The 19708-nt window shown below is 41.8% G+C and overlaps 1 protein-coding gene across 2 annotated transcripts in view; it reads left to right on the top strand.

Annotated features, from left to right (window-relative positions):
• Nucleotides 1-18866, top strand: part of KAT6A (lysine acetyltransferase 6A) — a 108367-nt gene extending 89501 nt beyond the window's left edge. For both annotated transcript variants that reach the window (XM_061177623.1, XM_061177624.1), the window contains 8 exons: nt 592-733; nt 2233-2394; nt 3412-3505; nt 5655-5886; nt 6581-6812; nt 7982-8599; nt 11835-12147; nt 14264-18866. In XM_061177623.1, coding sequence (XP_061033606.1) covers nt 592-733; nt 2233-2394; nt 3412-3505; nt 5655-5886; nt 6581-6812; nt 7982-8599; nt 11835-12147; nt 14264-16941 — 4471 coding nt within the window. In that variant the 3' untranslated portion in view covers nt 16942-18866. The remainder of the gene's footprint in view (nt 1-591; nt 734-2232; nt 2395-3411; nt 3506-5654; nt 5887-6580; nt 6813-7981; nt 8600-11834; nt 12148-14263) is intronic.
• Nucleotides 18867-19708: the final 842 nt, after the last annotated feature.

The raw sequence follows: 19708 nt of genomic DNA, 5'->3' as shown, positions 1-19708 counted from the left end.
AAAAAAACATATTATAATTTTATACTTAAAAAGATATACAAAATCTGCTTTTATAATACCTACTATATGTCCATCTTACTCAGCACTCTGTACCTAGTGTACCTAGCACAGGGGCCTGATAGTAAGTATTCATAAATGTTCATTTTCTGAAATTAATGAGTGAATGATCAAATAAAGGAAGAAAGAATATGTAGCGTAACAAAATCTTCTTCACTTATTGGTGTGCTCTCAAGGTAGACTTTACTTTTTACTTACTGGAGATTATCAAGGAGTAGAGAAGGTGAGATTTTCATGTCTGTCCCGTGGGTAACTTAAAAAGACTGCAAAGTATTAGTCTAATAGGAAGAGCACTGAATTGGGTGAATTGATTCTCACCCCTGCCTTCTTGCCGTTAATTAGTTGGATCCTGTTATTCAACTTAGTTTTATCTTTAGTTTTTGTTTTTCCTTTTTTTCATTTGATTAATGGGGATAACGATACATTCTTTACCTTTTTACCTGGGTAGTGATGAGAATCAAAAAAGAATAGTGATGAAAGTTTAAAGTCTTATAAAATATAAAGGCCTCTTATTTGTGTAATTATTTTTTACAGGCTGCCTAAGTTGTATCTCTGTGAATTCTGTCTAAAATATATGAAAAGTAGAACTATTCTACAGCAGCACATGAAGAAATGTGGTTGGTTCCATCCTCCTGCTAATGAGATTTATAGAAAGAATAACATTTCTGTCTTTGAGGTAAAGTAGAAGATGTTTAGTAGTTGTCTTCCTACCCATTTCAAATACAGTGCCACCTGTACTTTATCTAATTGCACAACTTGATTTTTTTTTGGAAATGTTATTTTACTGTTGTTCATTCACTATTGAGTCAGTAATTCAGCTGTATGAGGGAGAAGCAGAATTAGGCCAATCTAAGTGGTACCAAGTTCACAAGCTTGATCTCTGAATAAACTATTATGTAGTTCATTGAATCAAAGACATCAGTTGTAATATATCTTATTTTATGTACCACTGAGAAGGTAAAGGTACTGCTAATTATGATATATGAGACTCCATTTGATTATTAAATGCCAACAGATTTTACTTATGTTTAGATGTGATAAGATTGTGTCTTAGAATCTATGAAATATGGTACTTAAATGAAAAGATTTCTACTGCTCTATTTAAAGGAATATTGTGTAGAGGTATGTGTAATAGCTGTATATTGAATAAATCTTAATATATTTCCTGACTGCATCATGGTTGTATGACTTACGCTACATCTGTGATTCTGTGTTGTTAGTAGTGGTTTTTAATTTCTTCATCTCAGTTCTGTGGTTTAATTGCCAAGTATTAATTGGGTACCTTCCATGTGCTCAGTTCTGTTAATTACTATGACGATAGAATTTCAGATTGTCAGGAACTATTCCATCCCTCACTTTCTTCATCTTCCCAAAGCCTTTATTTTAGGTGAGGAATAGAGGAGCTCTTGACCTCGTGGGGAGGGAAAGGATGTGGTGTACAATAAATTACTTAAATTGCTAAAGAAATTGTAGTCTTGAAATGTCAATGTCTTTGGGTCTGATGTAGGCAGTCGTTGGCATTTTCATAAAAGAGCTGGCTCCAGCAATGCCAAGAATTACAGGGGTATTGGGAGCATACAGCCCAGTCCTCCTGATCTTGGCCAACCAGTGTCCAAGAAATACCTCACTTGCCAGGTTGCTGCCTAGGGAACCTGCTAGGTGCTTCTGACAATAGATGATAATCCCTTGAGTAGCTTTATTGGGGGGAAATCTCATCATGGCAGTCAGATTACATTGCTTCTAGCTGCTGGCACAGATTAAACTATAGTTTTACCTTGCTTTACTTATATGTATTTTAGAAGAGGTTGCATTTAGATCTTTTGTTGAATTAAATACTTTAAAAAATACATCAGATCAGCTTGCCATCTGAAGGATTCCTGTAGTCAATCTTGTTATAAAAGCAAAAAGTGCTATTTTTAAAACTGGCCATCACCTCCTTGTCTAGACTTTTCATGCTTTGTTGAAGTGCAGTGTTTTATGTATTTAGTTGTCTTAAAATAGCAGGCACTGTACTCTGCCGTTTCAAGGGACAGCTTCCAGGTCCATTTTGTTCTGATAGCTGCCAGCTCCTCTTAGGCTGGACTGTGGGTACTCACAGGTGCTTGTTTCTGATGTGTGTTATTCTAGAACTAAAGAGGCACCCTGTTGACCATTTTGTCTATTTTTTTCCTCTAGGTTGATGGGAATGTGAGTACCATTTATTGTCAGAACCTGTGTCTCTTGGCAAAATTGTTTCTTGACCACAAAACACTCTATTATGACGTGGAGCCATTTCTTTTTTATGTACTAACCCAGAATGATGTCAAGGGCTGCCACCTTGTTGGCTATTTTTCTAAAGTAAGTATATCAGCTTAAAATTTTTTTTGAATTTGTATGGAAATCTGAAACAATCTTTGCTGCTTCTCACTAGGAGACACTACAAGGATGCAGCGCCTCTGGGTGCCATCTAGCTTTCTGGAAAGGGAAACAGAAGGAACATTGAGAAACTTACCTGGTACCAGCAGGTGCCTAGTAATGTTCAACAGACTGTACTCTGCTGGGAACATAAACTGCTGCTTACCCAGAGGGAAAGCTTTACTATGACTTCTACTCCCACGGTGATGATAGACAGAACTCGTGAAATAAACAGAGTCATTACCTCTCTGAGTTCTTTCTCATTTTAAATCTCTTCCTAATTTGTATTTTAGGCATAGAAGTAAGAATTTCTAGGAAGCCATTTTTATTAAAGGGTATTTTCTCTCCTTCAATTTTTCATTCTCTTGGGGAGAAAAAAAAGTTTCTTTTGTAGTCAAATAATGTAAAAGATGTACTTTCATTTAAGCAAGCCCATGGTAAAATCTAAGTCTATAAAGATAGTTAAGTGAAAAGTCCTAGTTCTGTTATTAGGCTGTTTCAATAGTTAAATATAATTTAAAATATATTGCTTGATTTATAAAAGTGTATTTATACCCACCCTATGTAGCACCAAAAAGGGAAATAAAAGAAACTTTGGTGATGAATCGTCCCACGTCTAGGGTGCCACGCTGACACACCATTTGTAGCTTTGCAGATCTGTTGGGACTCGGATTCCTCTGCTCATCTCAGGCATTGACATACTGTTTTTGAGTTGCGGATGGTGTTGAGTGGCGTCATTTCATTTTATATTTTTATTCTCCTGGTATGGTTGCTTTGTGGGTAATGGCAGTGACTTAACCTTGTCCTCTCTCCTCCCAGAGGAGTGTTTTTTTCTTGATGTGCATTGCTATTCCCAAAGGACCAGGGCTGTGGTTTTGACTATTAGTCTTTGTTTCTTAAAAATTAGCATCAGTGTTTAGTCTTACCAGCCAAAAACTTGGCTTTTGTTTTCTCCACCAGGAAAAGCACTGCCAACAGAAGTACAACGTTTCCTGTATAATGATTCTTCCCCAGTACCAACGCAAGGGCTATGGCAGGTTTCTCATCGATTTCAGTAAGGATTATAGTAACATAATTGCTCATTGTCTCTTCCTGTGGACTCTGTGTGTGTGTGTGTGTGTGTGTGTGTGTATTTTTAAGGATTTGCAGATGATTTATTGGTTGCTTGTATCTTTTGTCATACTGCTGAGTGGAACTTTAAAGCCTAAGGCCATGAACATTTTTTTCTTTTGGTTGCATGTGAATATTTCAAAAATAGCTAATATTGGATATGAGCTTCTGTGTGATCTATAGCAAATAGTTTTAATTTGCAACTATTAATTTACAACAGAACTTAGTTCTATTTTATGCAGTTAATTCTATCTCACGACAATATTAAAAACACTGTAGAACTACTTAAATTAGTACTAATAAAGAAGTGCAGCACCTGCCCTATTTTTATTACCTAGTTATCTGAGAAAATGTGTGTGTGCATCATTTTTTTAGTTACAGGCTCTACCTAGTGGTTAAAAATACGCTATGCACCTTTAAAAATTTTAGAAGTAAATGATACAGTAAAAAATTTAATTTGAGTTAAAATTGAAAGCTAACAGTTCTAAAAAAAGCTTATTGTGGAACTTGCAATTTGTTGTTGTTGTTTTTTGATAAATTTATTTATTTTTGGCTGTGTTGGGTCTTTGTTGCTGCGTGCAGGCTTTCTCCTAGTTGCAGTGAGCGGGGGCTACTCTTTGTTGCGGTGCGCGGGCTTCTCATTGCGGTGGCTTCTCTTGTTGCGGAGCACGGGCTCTAGGCGCGTGGGCTTCACTAGTTGTGGCAGGCGGGCTCCGTAGTTGTGGCTTGCGGGCTCTAGAGCACAGGCTCAGTAGTTGTGGCGCACGGGCTTAGTTGCTCCACGGCATGTGGGATCTTCCCGGACCAGGGCTCGAACCTGTGTCCCCTGCATTGGCAGGCGGATTCTTAACCACTGCGCCACCAGGGAAGCCCTGCATTTTGTTTTATACATTGATAATCTTGCTTAGAAAGTAAATGTATGTTTGAGGTAAATTTTATATTGATTATAAAATAGTGGTATTTGAGGGCATATTTTCCCTCAGATAATTGCTAAAAATAATATTTAAAGGAATACATTCAGAGGTAATGGTCAAACTAAGGATTTTGATACAGGCAGTTCTTCTAAATATCAGATGATTGTATCACTAGTATTAATTCTCATGCAGACCAATGAAGCTTATTCTACTTGGCCTTAGACTGTACTCCTGACTATATTTTATTGGAAATATGTGCCATTGGTTATTTTTTACATTTTCTTGGTGTTTTTTTTTTTCGACTAATAGTAGAGGGTAAAAACTCAGATTATTTCCTTTAATATCAGTATGTTGTTCTGAAATAGGACTCATGATTGGATATGTATGCCATTAAGTAGCAAAGTTAGGGGAAAATATTTTACTATGCATTTATTAGTCATTTTTTTGAGATATACAAATAATTGTATGATTACAGTATTTGTTTTTATTTTAAAACATTATTTTAATGTAATGTATTTTCCCACATTACCATTCTTAGACTGAGTTCCCTTAGAATTTATGCCTTTCTTTTCCTGTTCTTGAGACTCAACGCACTGGACAAGAGGACAAAGTAATACCACCACACACAGTGACACTCGCACACTGACATTGTTGCTCACCAGGAATTAGGGTGATAGGTAATTGTGAGGAGAGCTTTGGTTGAAGTGAGAAATCGTCATCTAAATCACTCACAGAAGAACTGCAATCTTCATAGATAGGGTTATGTAAAAACTAAAGGCATTCTTTTGTATTGTGCAATTCGTGTAGATCTGTTGCCATCTAGCGGTCGAAATAAAACATGCAAGGGTGGTTTCCCCTCCTTGTACATTGAATAAAAAGCATTCTTGCCTATTAATGTGAAGTCCTGATTTTTAACAGTTTGAATATTCTAACAGTGTGATTTATATTAACTATAGACAAAGTAATACTAACTTAATGTTCGGTGTATACAAATTATGTAATCTTCCTGCAAATTTGTTTTCAAGTGATTTTGTAATTTTGTTCTTTTTCTTGAAGGAATTTACCTTGGAGATGATAGCCTATGATACTTGGATTGGTTGTGGAAGAGGGGCTTGTTATTTTTGTAAACTGCCCTCTTTTAGGATCTCTGACATATTTGTGATTTGGGGGTTTCTTTAGGTTATTTGTTATCAAAGCGTGAAGGCCAAGCAGGGTCTCCAGAGAAACCGTTATCCGATCTAGGTCGTCTTTCCTACATGGCTTATTGGAAAAGTGTAATATTGGAGTGCCTTTATCACCAAAACGACAAGCAAATCAGCATTAAGAAGTTAAGTAAGTTGACTGGAATCTGCCCTCAAGACATTACTTCCACACTCCACCACCTGCGAATGCTGGACTTCCGGAGTGACCAGTGAGTATCACATCCCTTTGTATAACCTTTGAAAGATAATTAGGTAGAAGGTTTTGGATTGGACAGCCAAATTATCAGTTAAAGGACATAAACTAATATAAATGGTGTACTTGGTGATACTGAGACATCATTTTCCTTTCTATATTTTATACTATTGACCATATTTTTTTTTAAACTTTTTTTCTGGTCTTCCTTCTAACTTTTGGACCTAAGCTACTGAATCTTTTATTTTATTTATTGGGAGCTCCTTCACAATACAAGAAGTAACAACTGGAGAAATAGTGTCAAATAAAATACACCCTTGATTAATTTCCATACAAATGGGACAAAAGAAATACAGGTCAAAGGAAAGACAGCTTACCCTTTTCTAGTGTGGTTGAGAAAAGGTCACAAAGAAAGGAGGCATTTGGGCTAGAAAGATGGAGAGTAAAAGATAGAGGACAGGAGAGTCGCAGAAGTTTCAGAGGTGGGAAGTGTGAGATGGGGAGTGGCTGAAACAACCTCATCCCTCGCTCTAGTTGCGTGTGAAGTCTTTGTCCGGTTCATATTCTGAGCCATCTCAGTGGTGGTGTCTTCCCAGGCAGGCTTTTTGTGAAGCATTTATCTCCAGGGCTTTCTGAGGGTGTAGCTCCATATTCATTGTGTGGTACTCCTTGTGCATCGTTGATTGCTATAAACTTTTCTCTGGTTTCAGATTTGTGATTATCCGCCGGGAAAAACTTATCCAAGATCACATGGCAAAGCTTCAGCTGAATCTGCGGCCTGTGGATGTAGATCCAGAGTGTTTGCGCTGGACTCCTGTCATAGTCTCCAATTCCGTCGTCTCGGAGGAGGAGGAGGAGGAAGAGGAGGAAGAGGAGGAGGAGGAGGAGGAGGAAGGAGAACAGGAAGAGCCTCAGAGCCAGGAAAGAGAATCAGAGCCGAGTGTAAGGGCTCGAATGGTCCCTGTTGATGATAGAAGAGCATAGTTTGGTTTTCATGAGTGTTTGTGATGTACCTATAATGATATCTTAAACGAACACCATAAATTCACATTAGAATTTCTGAGTTTATTTCAGTGATAGAAATTTCAGGAAGACTGGGTTTTGTTTACTTCTTTCTATATTTTTAAGCCTTGTATCATTAGGAAACCTTCAGATTTGTTATAATATGTTACTTACGAGTAAATATTTCTTATCAGAGTGCCAATAAGCAGCTAAATTTGAAGCTGTATAGAAATTGAGGAATCTGAATTGAATCTAAATTTGACCATTGTTTAAAATAAAATGAAGATACATTTTCCTTAAAACATTAAGGAAATAAACAGATGTGTGTTTTCTAATAGAGCACCAAATAGTTCAGTGTCTCTAGCCATTAAAGGGTTGATGAGGGACTGTACTACATCATTTTCAATATTTTTCTTCATGTGATGTGTACTTGTCTCTGTTCTTTTTTTTAAAGCAGTGCTTTCACCCTTTAAAAATCTGTGTCCTCCTTTGATAAACATAAAGTTTCATGCCCGTTTATAGTGTAATTTTCAAAATAAAATGAAATATTCAGAATAAAATAAGTCAAAATAATTACAGAAATTTTCTTTCATTTTTTGAGCATCCTCTTTCTCTTGCCCATGCCCCAGAGTCTGTCTCCTCTGTTTATAAATTTCTGTTTCTGAGAAATTTCATAAACTATCTCATTTAACATTTACTAGATTATAAGAATAATAATATTCACTTTGTTTATTGAATATGGTATTGTATAGCAGTTAAGAGCACTGGCTCTTGGGTCAGACTGTCTGGGTTTATATCCCAGCTTCTTCATTTGCCATTGCATGACCCGGGGCAAGTTACTTACATTTTTTGTGCCTCAGTTACCTCATTTGTAAAATGGGGATATAATAATAATAATATTTCATGTAATTGGTGTGAATTATACCCATATAGCATTTAAAACAGTGCCTAACACATAAGAGATATTTATGTTAGCCATTAAATAATTAATAACTTTCTCTTTAAAGCTCTGTTTTCTTTTTTTATCTCAGTATTTAAAAGGTCAGAATAGGAGATACAACTAAATAAGACTGAAAATTAACCAGCATGGTTTTATTTTCTAAAATCAGGTGGGGAAGTCTGCATCTCGTGAGAACAAAGAACAAGATTCTTATTCTTCAGTAGAAAGTGAAAAGAAACCGGAAGTTACGGCACCAGCCAGTTCTACGCGTTTGAACAAACAGGTCCTTCCCCGTGACAGTCTTCCTGCCAATAATCAGCCATCTCGGAGAGGCCGCTGGAGGAGGAAGAACAGAAAAGCCCAGGAGCGCTTTGCTGATGAGGATTCAAAACTGCTTTTGGAAGAGACATCAGCTCCTCCGGAGCAGTATGGAGACCGTGAGGAAAAATCAGAAACCTGCCAAGAACAGTACACGGAAAGCCAGGAGCAGTCGGCAGCCTCGCAGGAGCAGCCGAGCCAGGACGGGAAGCCAGACGGTCCCAAAAGAAGACCGAGTGAGGTGCTTGAGCTCTGGCGAGGACCGCTCAAGAAAAGCCCCGAGCCTCTGAAGTGTGGGCTGCCAGAAAGCCACGACAGGCTGCCCCGTCGCTACAGTGAAGGTCGCTACAGCGATGGGGACAGGGCCCTCCTGCGGGGCTGCAGCGAGAGCAGTGAGGAGGAGGGGGAGCCCGAGAGCCCGCGGTCCAGCTCGCCCCCGGTCCTCACCAAGCCCACACTGAAGCGGAAGGTGGGGCCCATCTCTGTGCTGTCCTGGAGCTAATCCATAGTGTGTTAGCCTTTCAGCTTCAAGCCTCAGTATGTTGTAGCATATGATGTTCCCAGGGAACATTTGAAATGTGCACATGACTTCTTTGGTTCATGGGAGTTCACTTACAAGTCATAAACTTATTTAAGGGCTGACAAACTGTTTTCAGCTTGCTGGTTTGATTTCAAAGTATGACTTTTCAGGGATTTAAAAAAAATGTACAGGGACTTCCCTGGTGGTCCAGTGGTTAAGACACTGCACTTCCACCGCAGGGGGCACGGGTTTGATCCATGGTTGGGGAACTAAGATCCCGCATGCCACATAGTGTGGCCAAACACAAACTAACACAACGTACAGATTAGAAATGTTTCTATTAGAAAAGGAGAGGAAACCACTACACAGTTCGATGGAAAGTGGGCGTAACGGTGCCCTGTGTTGCGATGCTGAGAGTGAAGCCATTCTTCTCACCCCAGGTAGTACTGTCTCCCCTGTCCTCTGTCCTCCCTTCTCGCTCTCCTCTCCACCCCTCCAGTGGTTTGACTTAACTTTGTTTTAAAAATATTTTCTAAACTATATTTCATCATCTTGCAAAGGTTGAACGATAGCCAGATCGTTAGTAAACGCTGTATGATGATGACAATGAATTCTGTTAATCTGTATATCAGAAATCTCCCAGGCTATGGAGTGAACTTTAAACATTGCTGCAGACCAGCCAGACTGAAGTGTGTCAGCTCTCTGGATGAGCCATTCTGTGCTAGTGAGGTGACAGCTTTCATCCAGAGCAATAAAATCATTCTTTTCCTTAGCAGAACCTTAAAAAAAAAAAGATAGGGCTGTTTATTAAAGAATGAGCTTTCCATTTTAGAACAGTTTTAGATTTACAAATTTATTGCAGAGAAAGTACAAAGAGTTCCTATATTCCCCACACCCAGTTTCCCCTATTATTAACCTTTTACCTTGGTATGGTACATTTGTCACAAATAGTGAACCAGTACTGATGCATTTTTAGCTAGAGTCCATACTTCATTCAGCTTTCCTCTGTTTTCCCTAATGTCCTCTCCTGCCCCAGCACACCACCTTACGTTTAGTTGTCATGTCTCTTTAGGCCCCCTTGTTGGTGACAGTTTCTCAGACTACTTGTTTTTGAAGGCCTTGCCAGGTTTGAGGAGTACTGGCTAGATTTTGTAGAATGCCCCTTATGATAGTAAAATGGGGTGATGTGTTTTGGGGAAGAAGGCCCCAGAGGTAAAGTGCCATTCTCATCACATCATATAAGGGCATCTGCCGTGAGTCTGTACCGATTACGAAATACAAGGGTATTTGCTGTCAGTGTGACTTCTCACTGTTCACGTTCACGTTAACCCCAGTCGTCTGGCTCCAGGTATCAGGTTTGTCAGGTTTCTCTACTGTAAAGTTACTCCTTTTTTCAAACTCTTTTCCATACTGTATTCTTTGGAAGGAAGTTACTGCCTACAGCCCACACTTAAGATACAGGGAGTTATGCTCTACTCCCTAAGAGCAGAATATCGTGTTAATTATTTGGAATTCTGCTTGGGAGATTTATCCATTTTTCCCTGTCTGTTTCTTGATTCAAGCATTTATTATATCAGTATGGACTCATAGATATTTACTTTATACTTCGAGTTATAATCCAGTTCTACCACCTTATTAATTTGTTGCTCAAATTGTTCCAGCCTTGGCCATGAGGAACTCTTTCAGTTTTGCTCCTGTGTCTCTTCAACATACATACCCTCAACATTGTGAAGTTTTTTTAGTTTGTTTTGTTTTGAGCACTTCGTTACATTCTGGTTCTACAAAATGTTCCAGGTTCATCTTGTATATTTCATGCCCCAGTCCTAGGATCAGCCATTTCTCCTCAGAGCAAGTCCATGTTTTTTTTTGTTTTAATTAATTAATTTATTTATTTTTGGCTGTGTTGGGTCTTTGTTTCTGTGCGAGGGCTTTCTCTAGTTGCGGCGAGCGGGGGGCCACTCTTCATCGCGGTGCGCGGGCCTCTCACTTTCGCGCGGCCTCTCTTGTTGCGGAGCACAGGCTCCAGACGCGCAGGCTCAATAATTGTGGCTCACGGGCCTAGTTGCTCCGCGGCATGTGGGATCTTCCCAGACCAGGGCTCGAACCCGTGTCCCCTGCATTGGCAGGCGGATTCTCAACCACTGCGCCACCAGGGAAGCCCGCAAGTCCATGTTTAACCTAGTTTGAAAATTGTGTTCTCAACTAGAAAACTAGTAAATTTGAAGTGGAGAAAAAATGATTAACCTGCTGTTCATTACGTGATCATGACGAATATATCTTTGCCATCCTAGGCTTATACTGCCTTTTTATAAAATAAAATTGTGCTATTTCCCTGTGTAAAAAGAGAATATTATAACAGGCAGTGAGACCATGTACAGGATACTTTTGAAGTTTTTGAAGAGATTCACTTGACTAGGAGTCAGAAACTGTTTTACAGCCATTTCTGTACTGACTGGATATGACCTTAAAGCAAGTCCTGTAACTTCTCTGGCCTCTCTAGAACGAGGGGATTGAATTAGATCAGTTTTGGTGATACAGTATTATTTTGTGATATCTTTCATGTGATTCAAGGTGTTAGATCAACCCTAGTACAAAATTGTGCCTAATGTACCAGGTCCCAATAACAGAGTTATTTTACTTCTGAATGCTCACGGACACCGAGGAGACCTGTACCGATTCCCAGGCTCCACTGTACCTCTTTGTGGATAGCCTATGAAAATGGTGTACAGCCTTCCTCATGGTTCTGCTGACCTGCACAGTGGAGCTGTGAGACGAGGAGTGTTTTATTTCTCTTTTTCTTTTGAGGAAAAGAGAATTTAAGGGACTAGCCACTGTGTCATTTCTGAAATAGGCAGCTTCCCTAGGGTGCTAAATTTAACTGAACTGTTAGTAAGGGAATGATAATATCTACTCTCTAGGTGTGCCTGTCTATTCTTTTACAAAGTTGTATTCAGTGATACTTTGTATCTGTGACACTTTATGTATGTATAGTATCTTACTATAGTATTTTTTTTTCTTTTACTGTAGTATTTTGAAATAATATTCAAAATGTCTTTTGGCAAACGGCCTACTCATTTTGTATGTGCTAATAATTCTAGCAAGTTTAAAAACTATTAATCATGTTACTAATGGAAATGATAGCATTCATTGCTGTAAATAAAATGCTCCTTTCTCTTTTAAATAGAAACCAATTCTTCACCGAAGAAGGCGAGTCCGAAAGCGCAAACACCACAATAGCAGTGTGGTCACAGAAACCATTTCTGAGACCACGGAGGTCTTAGACGAGCCTTTTGAAGACTCTGACTCCGAGAGGCCGATGCCCAGATTAGAACCCACGTTTGAGATTGACCAGGAGGAAGAGGAAGAGGATGAGAACGAGCTCTTCTCTCAAGGGTACTTCCGTCACTTGTCCTCACAGGACGTTCTCAGGTGTCGACCCGCTTCGAAGAGGAAGTCTAAAGACGGAGACGAAGACGAAGATTCAGACGATGCTGACGGTATGTTTCGCAGAGCTGTTGCTTACTGTGGTTTTCTTGTTGTGAAAGATACAGCAGTGATAGTGGCAGACCTCCAACAGAGAGGGCTGAAAGGCAGACACGACCCACTGGGCAAGTGCAGAATGACTTGCAGCCTCTGCAGAGTTGTATCAAGTGTACTCATCCTCATTTTCTCACTTAGTTTTCTGTCCTTTTATAAAAGTGCTTTTTCGTAGTTCCCCCTTCGACTCAAGACCTATTTTTGCCTCTGCAGAAAATATCTTGCTGTTAGGAAATTGTTCTTTTTGCCTACTCCTTTCTCAGCCATTATCTGAATCTTTAGTCAATGGGTAGATTAGACTTAGCATCAGGAAGATATTTAATTAATAACCCTTTACTGGAATGTGCAATCTATAGACCTGGCCTGTTTTGCTAATTGTGTATGCTGAGTGCTTAAAATAGGCACTCAGTAAATATTGTTAAATGACTAAGTGCTTAGACGTGGTTCTCAAATAAGGTCAGATTCATGTAAATTGGACTTGCTTCAGATCTGTTCCTGAATCATATCTCTAATATGTCTTACTCAACAAGTAGTAAATTTCTAATAAAAATGGTAACAGTACCTCAAAATAAGTTAAATTTTATGGCAACTAAAAATCTAACTAAACTAACTAAAACTAACTAAAAATCCACTGATTAGACTTGTTGCCATTTCCTTTGTAGAGATGAAAAAAATGGGCTTATGTATGACTTGGGTCCCAAACTAGTTGTTCACGTCTAGCCTAAAGTTTCTGCCCGTGTGTCATGCTGCTTCCGTGTGCAGGGCTTGCCTTGCTGGGGTCAGATTGAGCTGCTTTGCTTTGCTGGGCGAATTTGAAGGAATCTTGTTGTCCACGCCTGGTACATAAACCTATAGCTTTTATGTACTAACCAGTTGGGCTTTTATTCTCCTTTTAAAAATAAATTCACTCAATTTCAAATCTAGTAGACAACTTGCATTTTCTTCAGTCTCGTATTTTTGTATAATACTTTTAATATAGTAATAAGATGACTAAGTTTTTTGCTTTATCATGCATGATTTTCCAGAATTTTATTATGTTATATTTTGAGATGTATAACTAGGAAGCTAAAAATTTATTTTGTAAAATGTGGCACTTTAGTAAAATTCTATCTTGGATCATCATAGATTAAAATAGTATCCTATAAGTTCCTGTTGGCCAAATTTTTCTCTAATGTAGACATTTCCTTTGTTTATTTTCAGGTTGTTACTGCTAACTGTACCTTTTCAGTCCCACCAGTGCCCCTCCCCCTCAATCCTATTGAAAAATAGGATTTGCTGGTCTTCTCTTTAAAAATTAATGGGAAATGTGGATGTACTTAATACCACACCAAACTGTACACCTAAAAATGTTAAAATGGTAAATTTTATGCTGTGCCTATTTATATTTTTAGAAATAGAAAAAATCAATGGGGAGAAAATAATGTTAATAATCAAATTTATTTCTAATAAACCATTGTCACTGGTACATTAACTTTTGCTTCAGGTCAGTATTTGTCCGGGACTACATGCTTTGCAGCTCTTCCTATACAAACACAACATTGGCTGGGAACTGTTGGTGTAGGGTTGCTCAAACATGGCCTGGAGTAATTGGCTCAATATTACCTGAAGTAATGATTTTGCAGAAACTAAGAAAACCAGAGCAATACTATAAATTGCAAACAGAGTGGGGGGAAAGAAGGGGAAATGAGCTGATGTGTAATTTACACAATAAAGACAGCTTGTCTAAAGTAGTTGTAGGAACTACTTAGTATTTGCATCCTTATAAAGCTTATTTCCATTTTAAAGATGGTGAAACTGAATACTAAGAGTAACTCTCCAAAGCCATGCGGTTGGTGATGATAAACTTGAACCTAGTGGGTGGACCAGGTCCTCTCGTTGCTCCGCCAGTTCACTGTGTGACTTCAGAGGATAGCATGAAATGGGTGTCTCCTTTAGAGTCTTACCTTGAAAATGAAGACAGTCAGGAGTTCAGGATGATTATGAAAATCATTTCTGTTGTACGTGTGGTCTCAGAAAGAGGCACTAAAAAATACAAGATCCTGTAATCTGTTTTTATTTTTTATCCCTCCTGTGCAGACACTCCTATCCTAAAGCCGGTATCTCTTTTGAGAAAATGTGATGTGAAGGATTCTCCGCTTGAGCCAGATACGTCCACGCCCATGAAAAAGAAGAAGGGATGGCCCAAGGGCAAGAGCCGTAAACCAGTCCACTGGAAGAAGAGACCTGGTCGCAAGCCGGGACTTAAGCTGAATCGGGAGCTGGTGGCTGTTTCTACTCGAGAATGCGTTGTTGAGCCCGTTGTCCCCCTTCCTGAGCCTGGGCGTGAACCCCAAGTTCAAGAGAACCAGGAAGCTGTTGGACCACGAGAAGACTTGCCTTTAAGGGAGGAAAGGAAGGAAGGGGAGGAGCTGCCCCTGGAAGCGGAGGAGGGGGAGGAGGGGGAGGAGGAGGAGGACACCACCAGCAGTGACGTCAGGGCGGCCTCTCTGGCGGACAGTTGCAGCCCGGAGACCGGAGCCAAGGAGCCCGAGGTGGGCGAGGAGGGAGAGGAGGAGGAGGAGCCCCGCGTTCCTGCGGGGCAGCAGCCGTCGGAGGAGGGGCCACAGGAGCTGGCACAGCGTGCCCGCGAGGAGGAGGAGGAGGAGGAGGAGGAGGACGCCGCTGCGGAGACCCACCAGAGCGAAGACCATGACGCGGATGACGAGGACGACGGCCACCTGGAGCCCACAGAGAAGAAGGGGCCGGAGGAGCAGCCGGCTGGGGGCGACGGCAAGGAGGAGCACGGTGGCCAGGAGTCTTTTTTAGATCCTGATGTGCACAGCAGTCGGGAGCACACAAAGGACAAGGAGGAGACAGAGCCGGATTCCGAAGAGGAGCAGACTTCCCACGACGCGTCCGTGGTCTCGGAGCACATGCCGGGCTCTGAGGACGACCACGAGGAGGACTCCCACTCTAAAGAAGAGCTGCTGCAGCTGAAAGAGGAGGCGGAGATCCCTCACAGTGACCTGGATCTGGAGACCGTGCAGGCCGTGCAGTCTCTGACTCAGGAGGAGAGCAGCGAGCATGAGGGCGCCTACCAGGACTGCGAGGAAACCCTGGCGGCCTGCCAGACCCTGCAGAGCTACACCCAGGCCGACGAGGACCCACAGCTGCCCCTGGTGGAGGACTGCCACGCCTCGGAGCACAACAGCCCGCTGTCTTCTGTCCAGTCCCACCCCAGCCAGTCGGTGCGCTCGGTCGGCAGTCCCAGCGTGCCTGCCCTCGAAGGGGGCTACACCCAGATCAGCCCGGAGCAAGGATCCCTGTCCGCGCCGTCTATGCAGAACATGGAGACCAGCCCCATGATGGATGTGCCTTCCGTATCAGACCACTCCCAGCAGGTGGTGGACAGCGGCTTCAGCGACCTGGGCAGCATCGAGAGCACCACAGAGAACTACGAGAACCCCAGCAGTTACGACTCCACGATGGGCGGCAGCATCTGCGGGAACAGCTCCTCCCAGAGCAGCTGCTCCTACGGCGGCCTGTCATCCTCCAGCAGCCTCACCCAGAGCAGCTGCGTGGTCACCCAGCAGATGGCCGGCGTGGGCGGCAGCTGCGGCCTGATGCCGCAGAGCAGCGTCCCGCCCGCCGCCGCCCCCTGCAGCATCAAGTCCCCTCAGAGCTGCGCCGTGGAGCGGCCTCCCAGCACCCAGCAGCCGCCGCCGCCCCAGCCGCCCCCGCAAGCGCCGCCCGCCCCGCCGCCGGCCCCGCCACCGCCGCCGCCGCCACCGGCCCCGCAGCCGCCGCCGCCGCCCCCGCAGCCCCAGCCCCCGGCCCCGCCCCCGCAGCAGCAGCAGCCCCCGCTGTCCCAGTGCAGCATGAACAGCAGTTTCACCCCAGCGCCCATGATCATGGAGATCCCAGAATCTGGAACCACGGGGAACATCAGCATCTACGAGCGGATCCCCGGGGACTTCGGGGCCGGCAGCTACTCCCAGCCGTCAGCCACCTTCAGTCTAGCCAAGTTGCAGCAGCTGACCAACACCATTATGGACCCTCATGCCATGCCTTATAGCCATTCTCCTGCTGTGACTTCCTATGCAACCAGTGTTTCTCTGTCCAACACGGGACTGGCTCAGCTGGCTCCATCGCACCCCTTGGCTGGGACCCCTCAAGCACAAGCCACCATGACGCCGCCCCCGAACTTGGCCTCCACTACCATGAACCTCACGTCCCCTCTGCTGCAGTGCAACATGTCTGCCACCAACATTGGCATTCCCCACACTCAGAGGCTGCAAGGGCAGATGCCAGTCAAGGGGCACATCTCCATCCGCTCCAAGTCCGCACCCTTGCCCTCTGCGGCAGCTCACCAGCAGCAGCTGTATGGCCGCAGCCCGCCTGCGGTCGCCATGCAGGCTGGCCCTCGTGCGTTGGCTGTTCAGCGTGGCATGAACATGGGGGTTAATTTGATGCCAACCCCCGCCTATAATGTCAATTCCATGAATATGAACACCTTGAACGCCATGAACAGCTATCGGATGACGCAGCCCATGATGAACAGCAGTTACCATAGTAACCCTGCCTACATGAACCAGACAGCACAGTATCCTATGCAGATGCAGATGGGGATGATGGGAAGCCAGGCCTATACCCAGCAGCCTATGCAGCCAAACCCTCATGGAAACATGATGTACACGGGCCCCTCCCACCACAGCTACATGAACGCTGCTGGCGTGCCCAAGCAGTCACTCAACGGACCTTACATGAGAAGATGAGCAAGACGAACTTGCAGTTAAAAACTTAAATATATATAAATAAAGGAACCTTTTATACTGACAAACCAGAGAAAAATGGACCTTTTTTCCAGTTAAAATATTGCTGTAGATTTAGAGGAATTTTTCTTTGGTTTATTTTATTTTTTAGAAAACCTGGTCTTCTCTTTTTTGGGGGGTTCATTTTGTTCTGGGTTTTGGTTTTCTTCACAATCTTGAACATTTTACAATAGAACTCATCTAAAAATGGATTTGGGGACGGGGAAACATGCACAAAAATCTTTTCATAATTAAAAAGAGCCTTACTTTCTTTACACACCACATGGACAGACTTTGTGTAAGAGTGAATTATCTTTATTTTATTTTAAGATGTATGTTTCCCCTCAGTGTTTGCAGCTCCCAATGTTGTCATTTTTAAATGTTATATATACATCTCGAGGGTTAGCCAGACCCTTTCCTCCACACCCAGCCTTTCATTCCCTACTTCATTCCAGCAGGAGGCACTTATGGGAGACTCGGACGGGGACATGGAGAACAACCCAAGCTCCTTAAACTTATTATTATTGTTAATATTATTATTATTATTAATAAAGTGAGGCAGGAAAATGCTTCTCCTCTTAAAATCCCCTCCACTCCCTACACACACACACGCACACACGCACACACACACACCTCTTGAAACCTTTCCCCAAGAATGTTTCTTTATAGATGAACTTCATTGAAATGTTTGTTTTTCTTAAATCAAGTGTAATATAATTTTTTTTTAAACTACTCCCACTCAGCACTCAGAGACACAAAAATACTGTAAGTCTCAGTTAACAGCGGAATCTCAGAGGAAGGCTGTTTGCAATCCTAATCCAGCCTTGGAGGGATAGATGGTCAGTTAACAATCAAAAAGAGGCAATTAACCTCCTGTTTTTTACCACCTGGTGAATCAGCCATACGCACATACTCCACGCAGCCTCTTGTTTTTGGTATGTACTTTGAGATGCCAAGGGTCTTGATTGTTGAGCCTTTGACTCTGATTAAACTCAAACAGTCCCCAGTGATTAGCCTCTTATATTCTCATGTAAAGGGTTGGTGGATGACTGTACATGTCAGTGATTTGAGAAATACCTGACTAACCTTTGACACTGTTTACTTTGTGTTGGAAGAGATGACGCAGAATGTGTGTCGTGAGGGAGATCGTGGTGTGAGTTTTATAGCTACTTCAGTGATACATACCTCTAGTTTTCCTTTGTCTTTTGAGATCCTGAGTTCCTCCCCTGTGAATCAGAGTGCGCCAGCCCCTCTCCTGTGAGTGGCTGAAGAGAAGAGGGATTAAACCAACCACCAGCATAGTAGGGCAAATCTGGACAGCAGGGTTTTAGCAGGCTCCTGTGTTGCTCCCAGCTTCATTCTCTTTTCTCTTGTGCAGCCAGTTCGCCCATTCTCTTCTTGTTACTTGCTCCAGGGATAGGTAAAAAAAAAAAAAATATATATATATATATATGTGTATATATATATATATATATACGTTCCATCATTAGACGATGGACACTATTATACCACTTGGTATGTGCAGTCAAATATCCAAAAGGGGGAAGTACTGCTTAAAGAAATACCTGTAAGCATTAAATTCTCTCCTTTATTTGTACATTTTATATAGATAAATTTTTGAAGTACGAATTAGGCATTAAATTTTTTCAAATGCACAGGTTTGTTGGGTTTTTTAATACACTTTAATTGACTTTCTCAATTAAACGTGTTAGGTAGAAAAAGGCAGAATTCCACATCTTACCGCTATCGATTCTGAGCATGTGCAAGGCTGTGTAGGACCCAGTTTCTCTGTATATACTGTTCCAGTTCCCAGTCGTCTGTGTAGAACGTGCACTGTGCTGCCCTCTGCCTACTCTTCGGCGCTGTCATTGCTTCCTGGTTGGGGTGGGGACGGGGTGGGTCGGGAGGGAGGGAGGTGTATTGGGAGGAGGGTGGGTCAAGGCAGAAGGAGAAGCTGTTGAAATGAGGGCCGAGAATTCAGTTTCTGTTGGTTTGCGGTTGTGTTTGGTTTTGTTTCTTTAAAAAAAAAAAAAAAAAATTTCAATCAGGCAGCTCCCTTTTCCACAAGCCTTTTTGTGACTTTAGAACTATTGTAGAGAAAATGTTTTTTTCTATATTATAAAAGAAATTATCCAACACAGTAATATTGGTACCTGTCATTTTTTCACTTCTGTTTAAAAAAATGTATTTTTAGCAAGATAACTTGGGTAATCTAAAAAAAGAAATTTAAAAACTCACTGTTAGTGACTTTGATGCCTTTTAAAATAAGAGCTTTTTCATTTCATTCCATCTTTAAAATTTTTTATCTTTGTTGTAGAATATTAAAAACTATTTTAAGAAAGATAAAAATTCTCTTTAAAGAGATCTCTAGAGTGTGTGAATAGAGCTCCAGATGCCTCTAAAAGCCGCATGTACAAATGAAGCTAAGTCTATTCCTGTCTGTTTATATTTGCTTTTCCTGTTTTGTAACCTCTTTGTACTTTGTTCATGGTGACTCGTAAGCTAAGGGGAAGGGGTGCCTAGATGCCTTTGTACTTCTCCATGTCACGCGCTCCTGGGCCAGCTGGTCTCCTTCCTCTCCTGTATGTAATATCACTTTTTTTTCCCCTTTCTAGCAAGTACTTTCAAAAGAACTCTGTACATTTTAACATAAAAAAAAAAATAAATTATGTTGAGCCATTTTGGATGTCTGTCTTGCATGTGGAATTTTTCTCCCTTCCAAGTGTTTCAA

The sequence above is a fragment of the Eubalaena glacialis genome, chromosome 20, assembly GCF_028564815.1.
Source record: "Eubalaena glacialis isolate mEubGla1 chromosome 20, mEubGla1.1.hap2.+ XY, whole genome shotgun sequence".
NCBI classification, from domain to species: domain Eukaryota; kingdom Metazoa; phylum Chordata; class Mammalia; order Artiodactyla; family Balaenidae; genus Eubalaena; species Eubalaena glacialis.
This window is presented reverse-complemented; position numbering and strand designations above follow the sequence as displayed.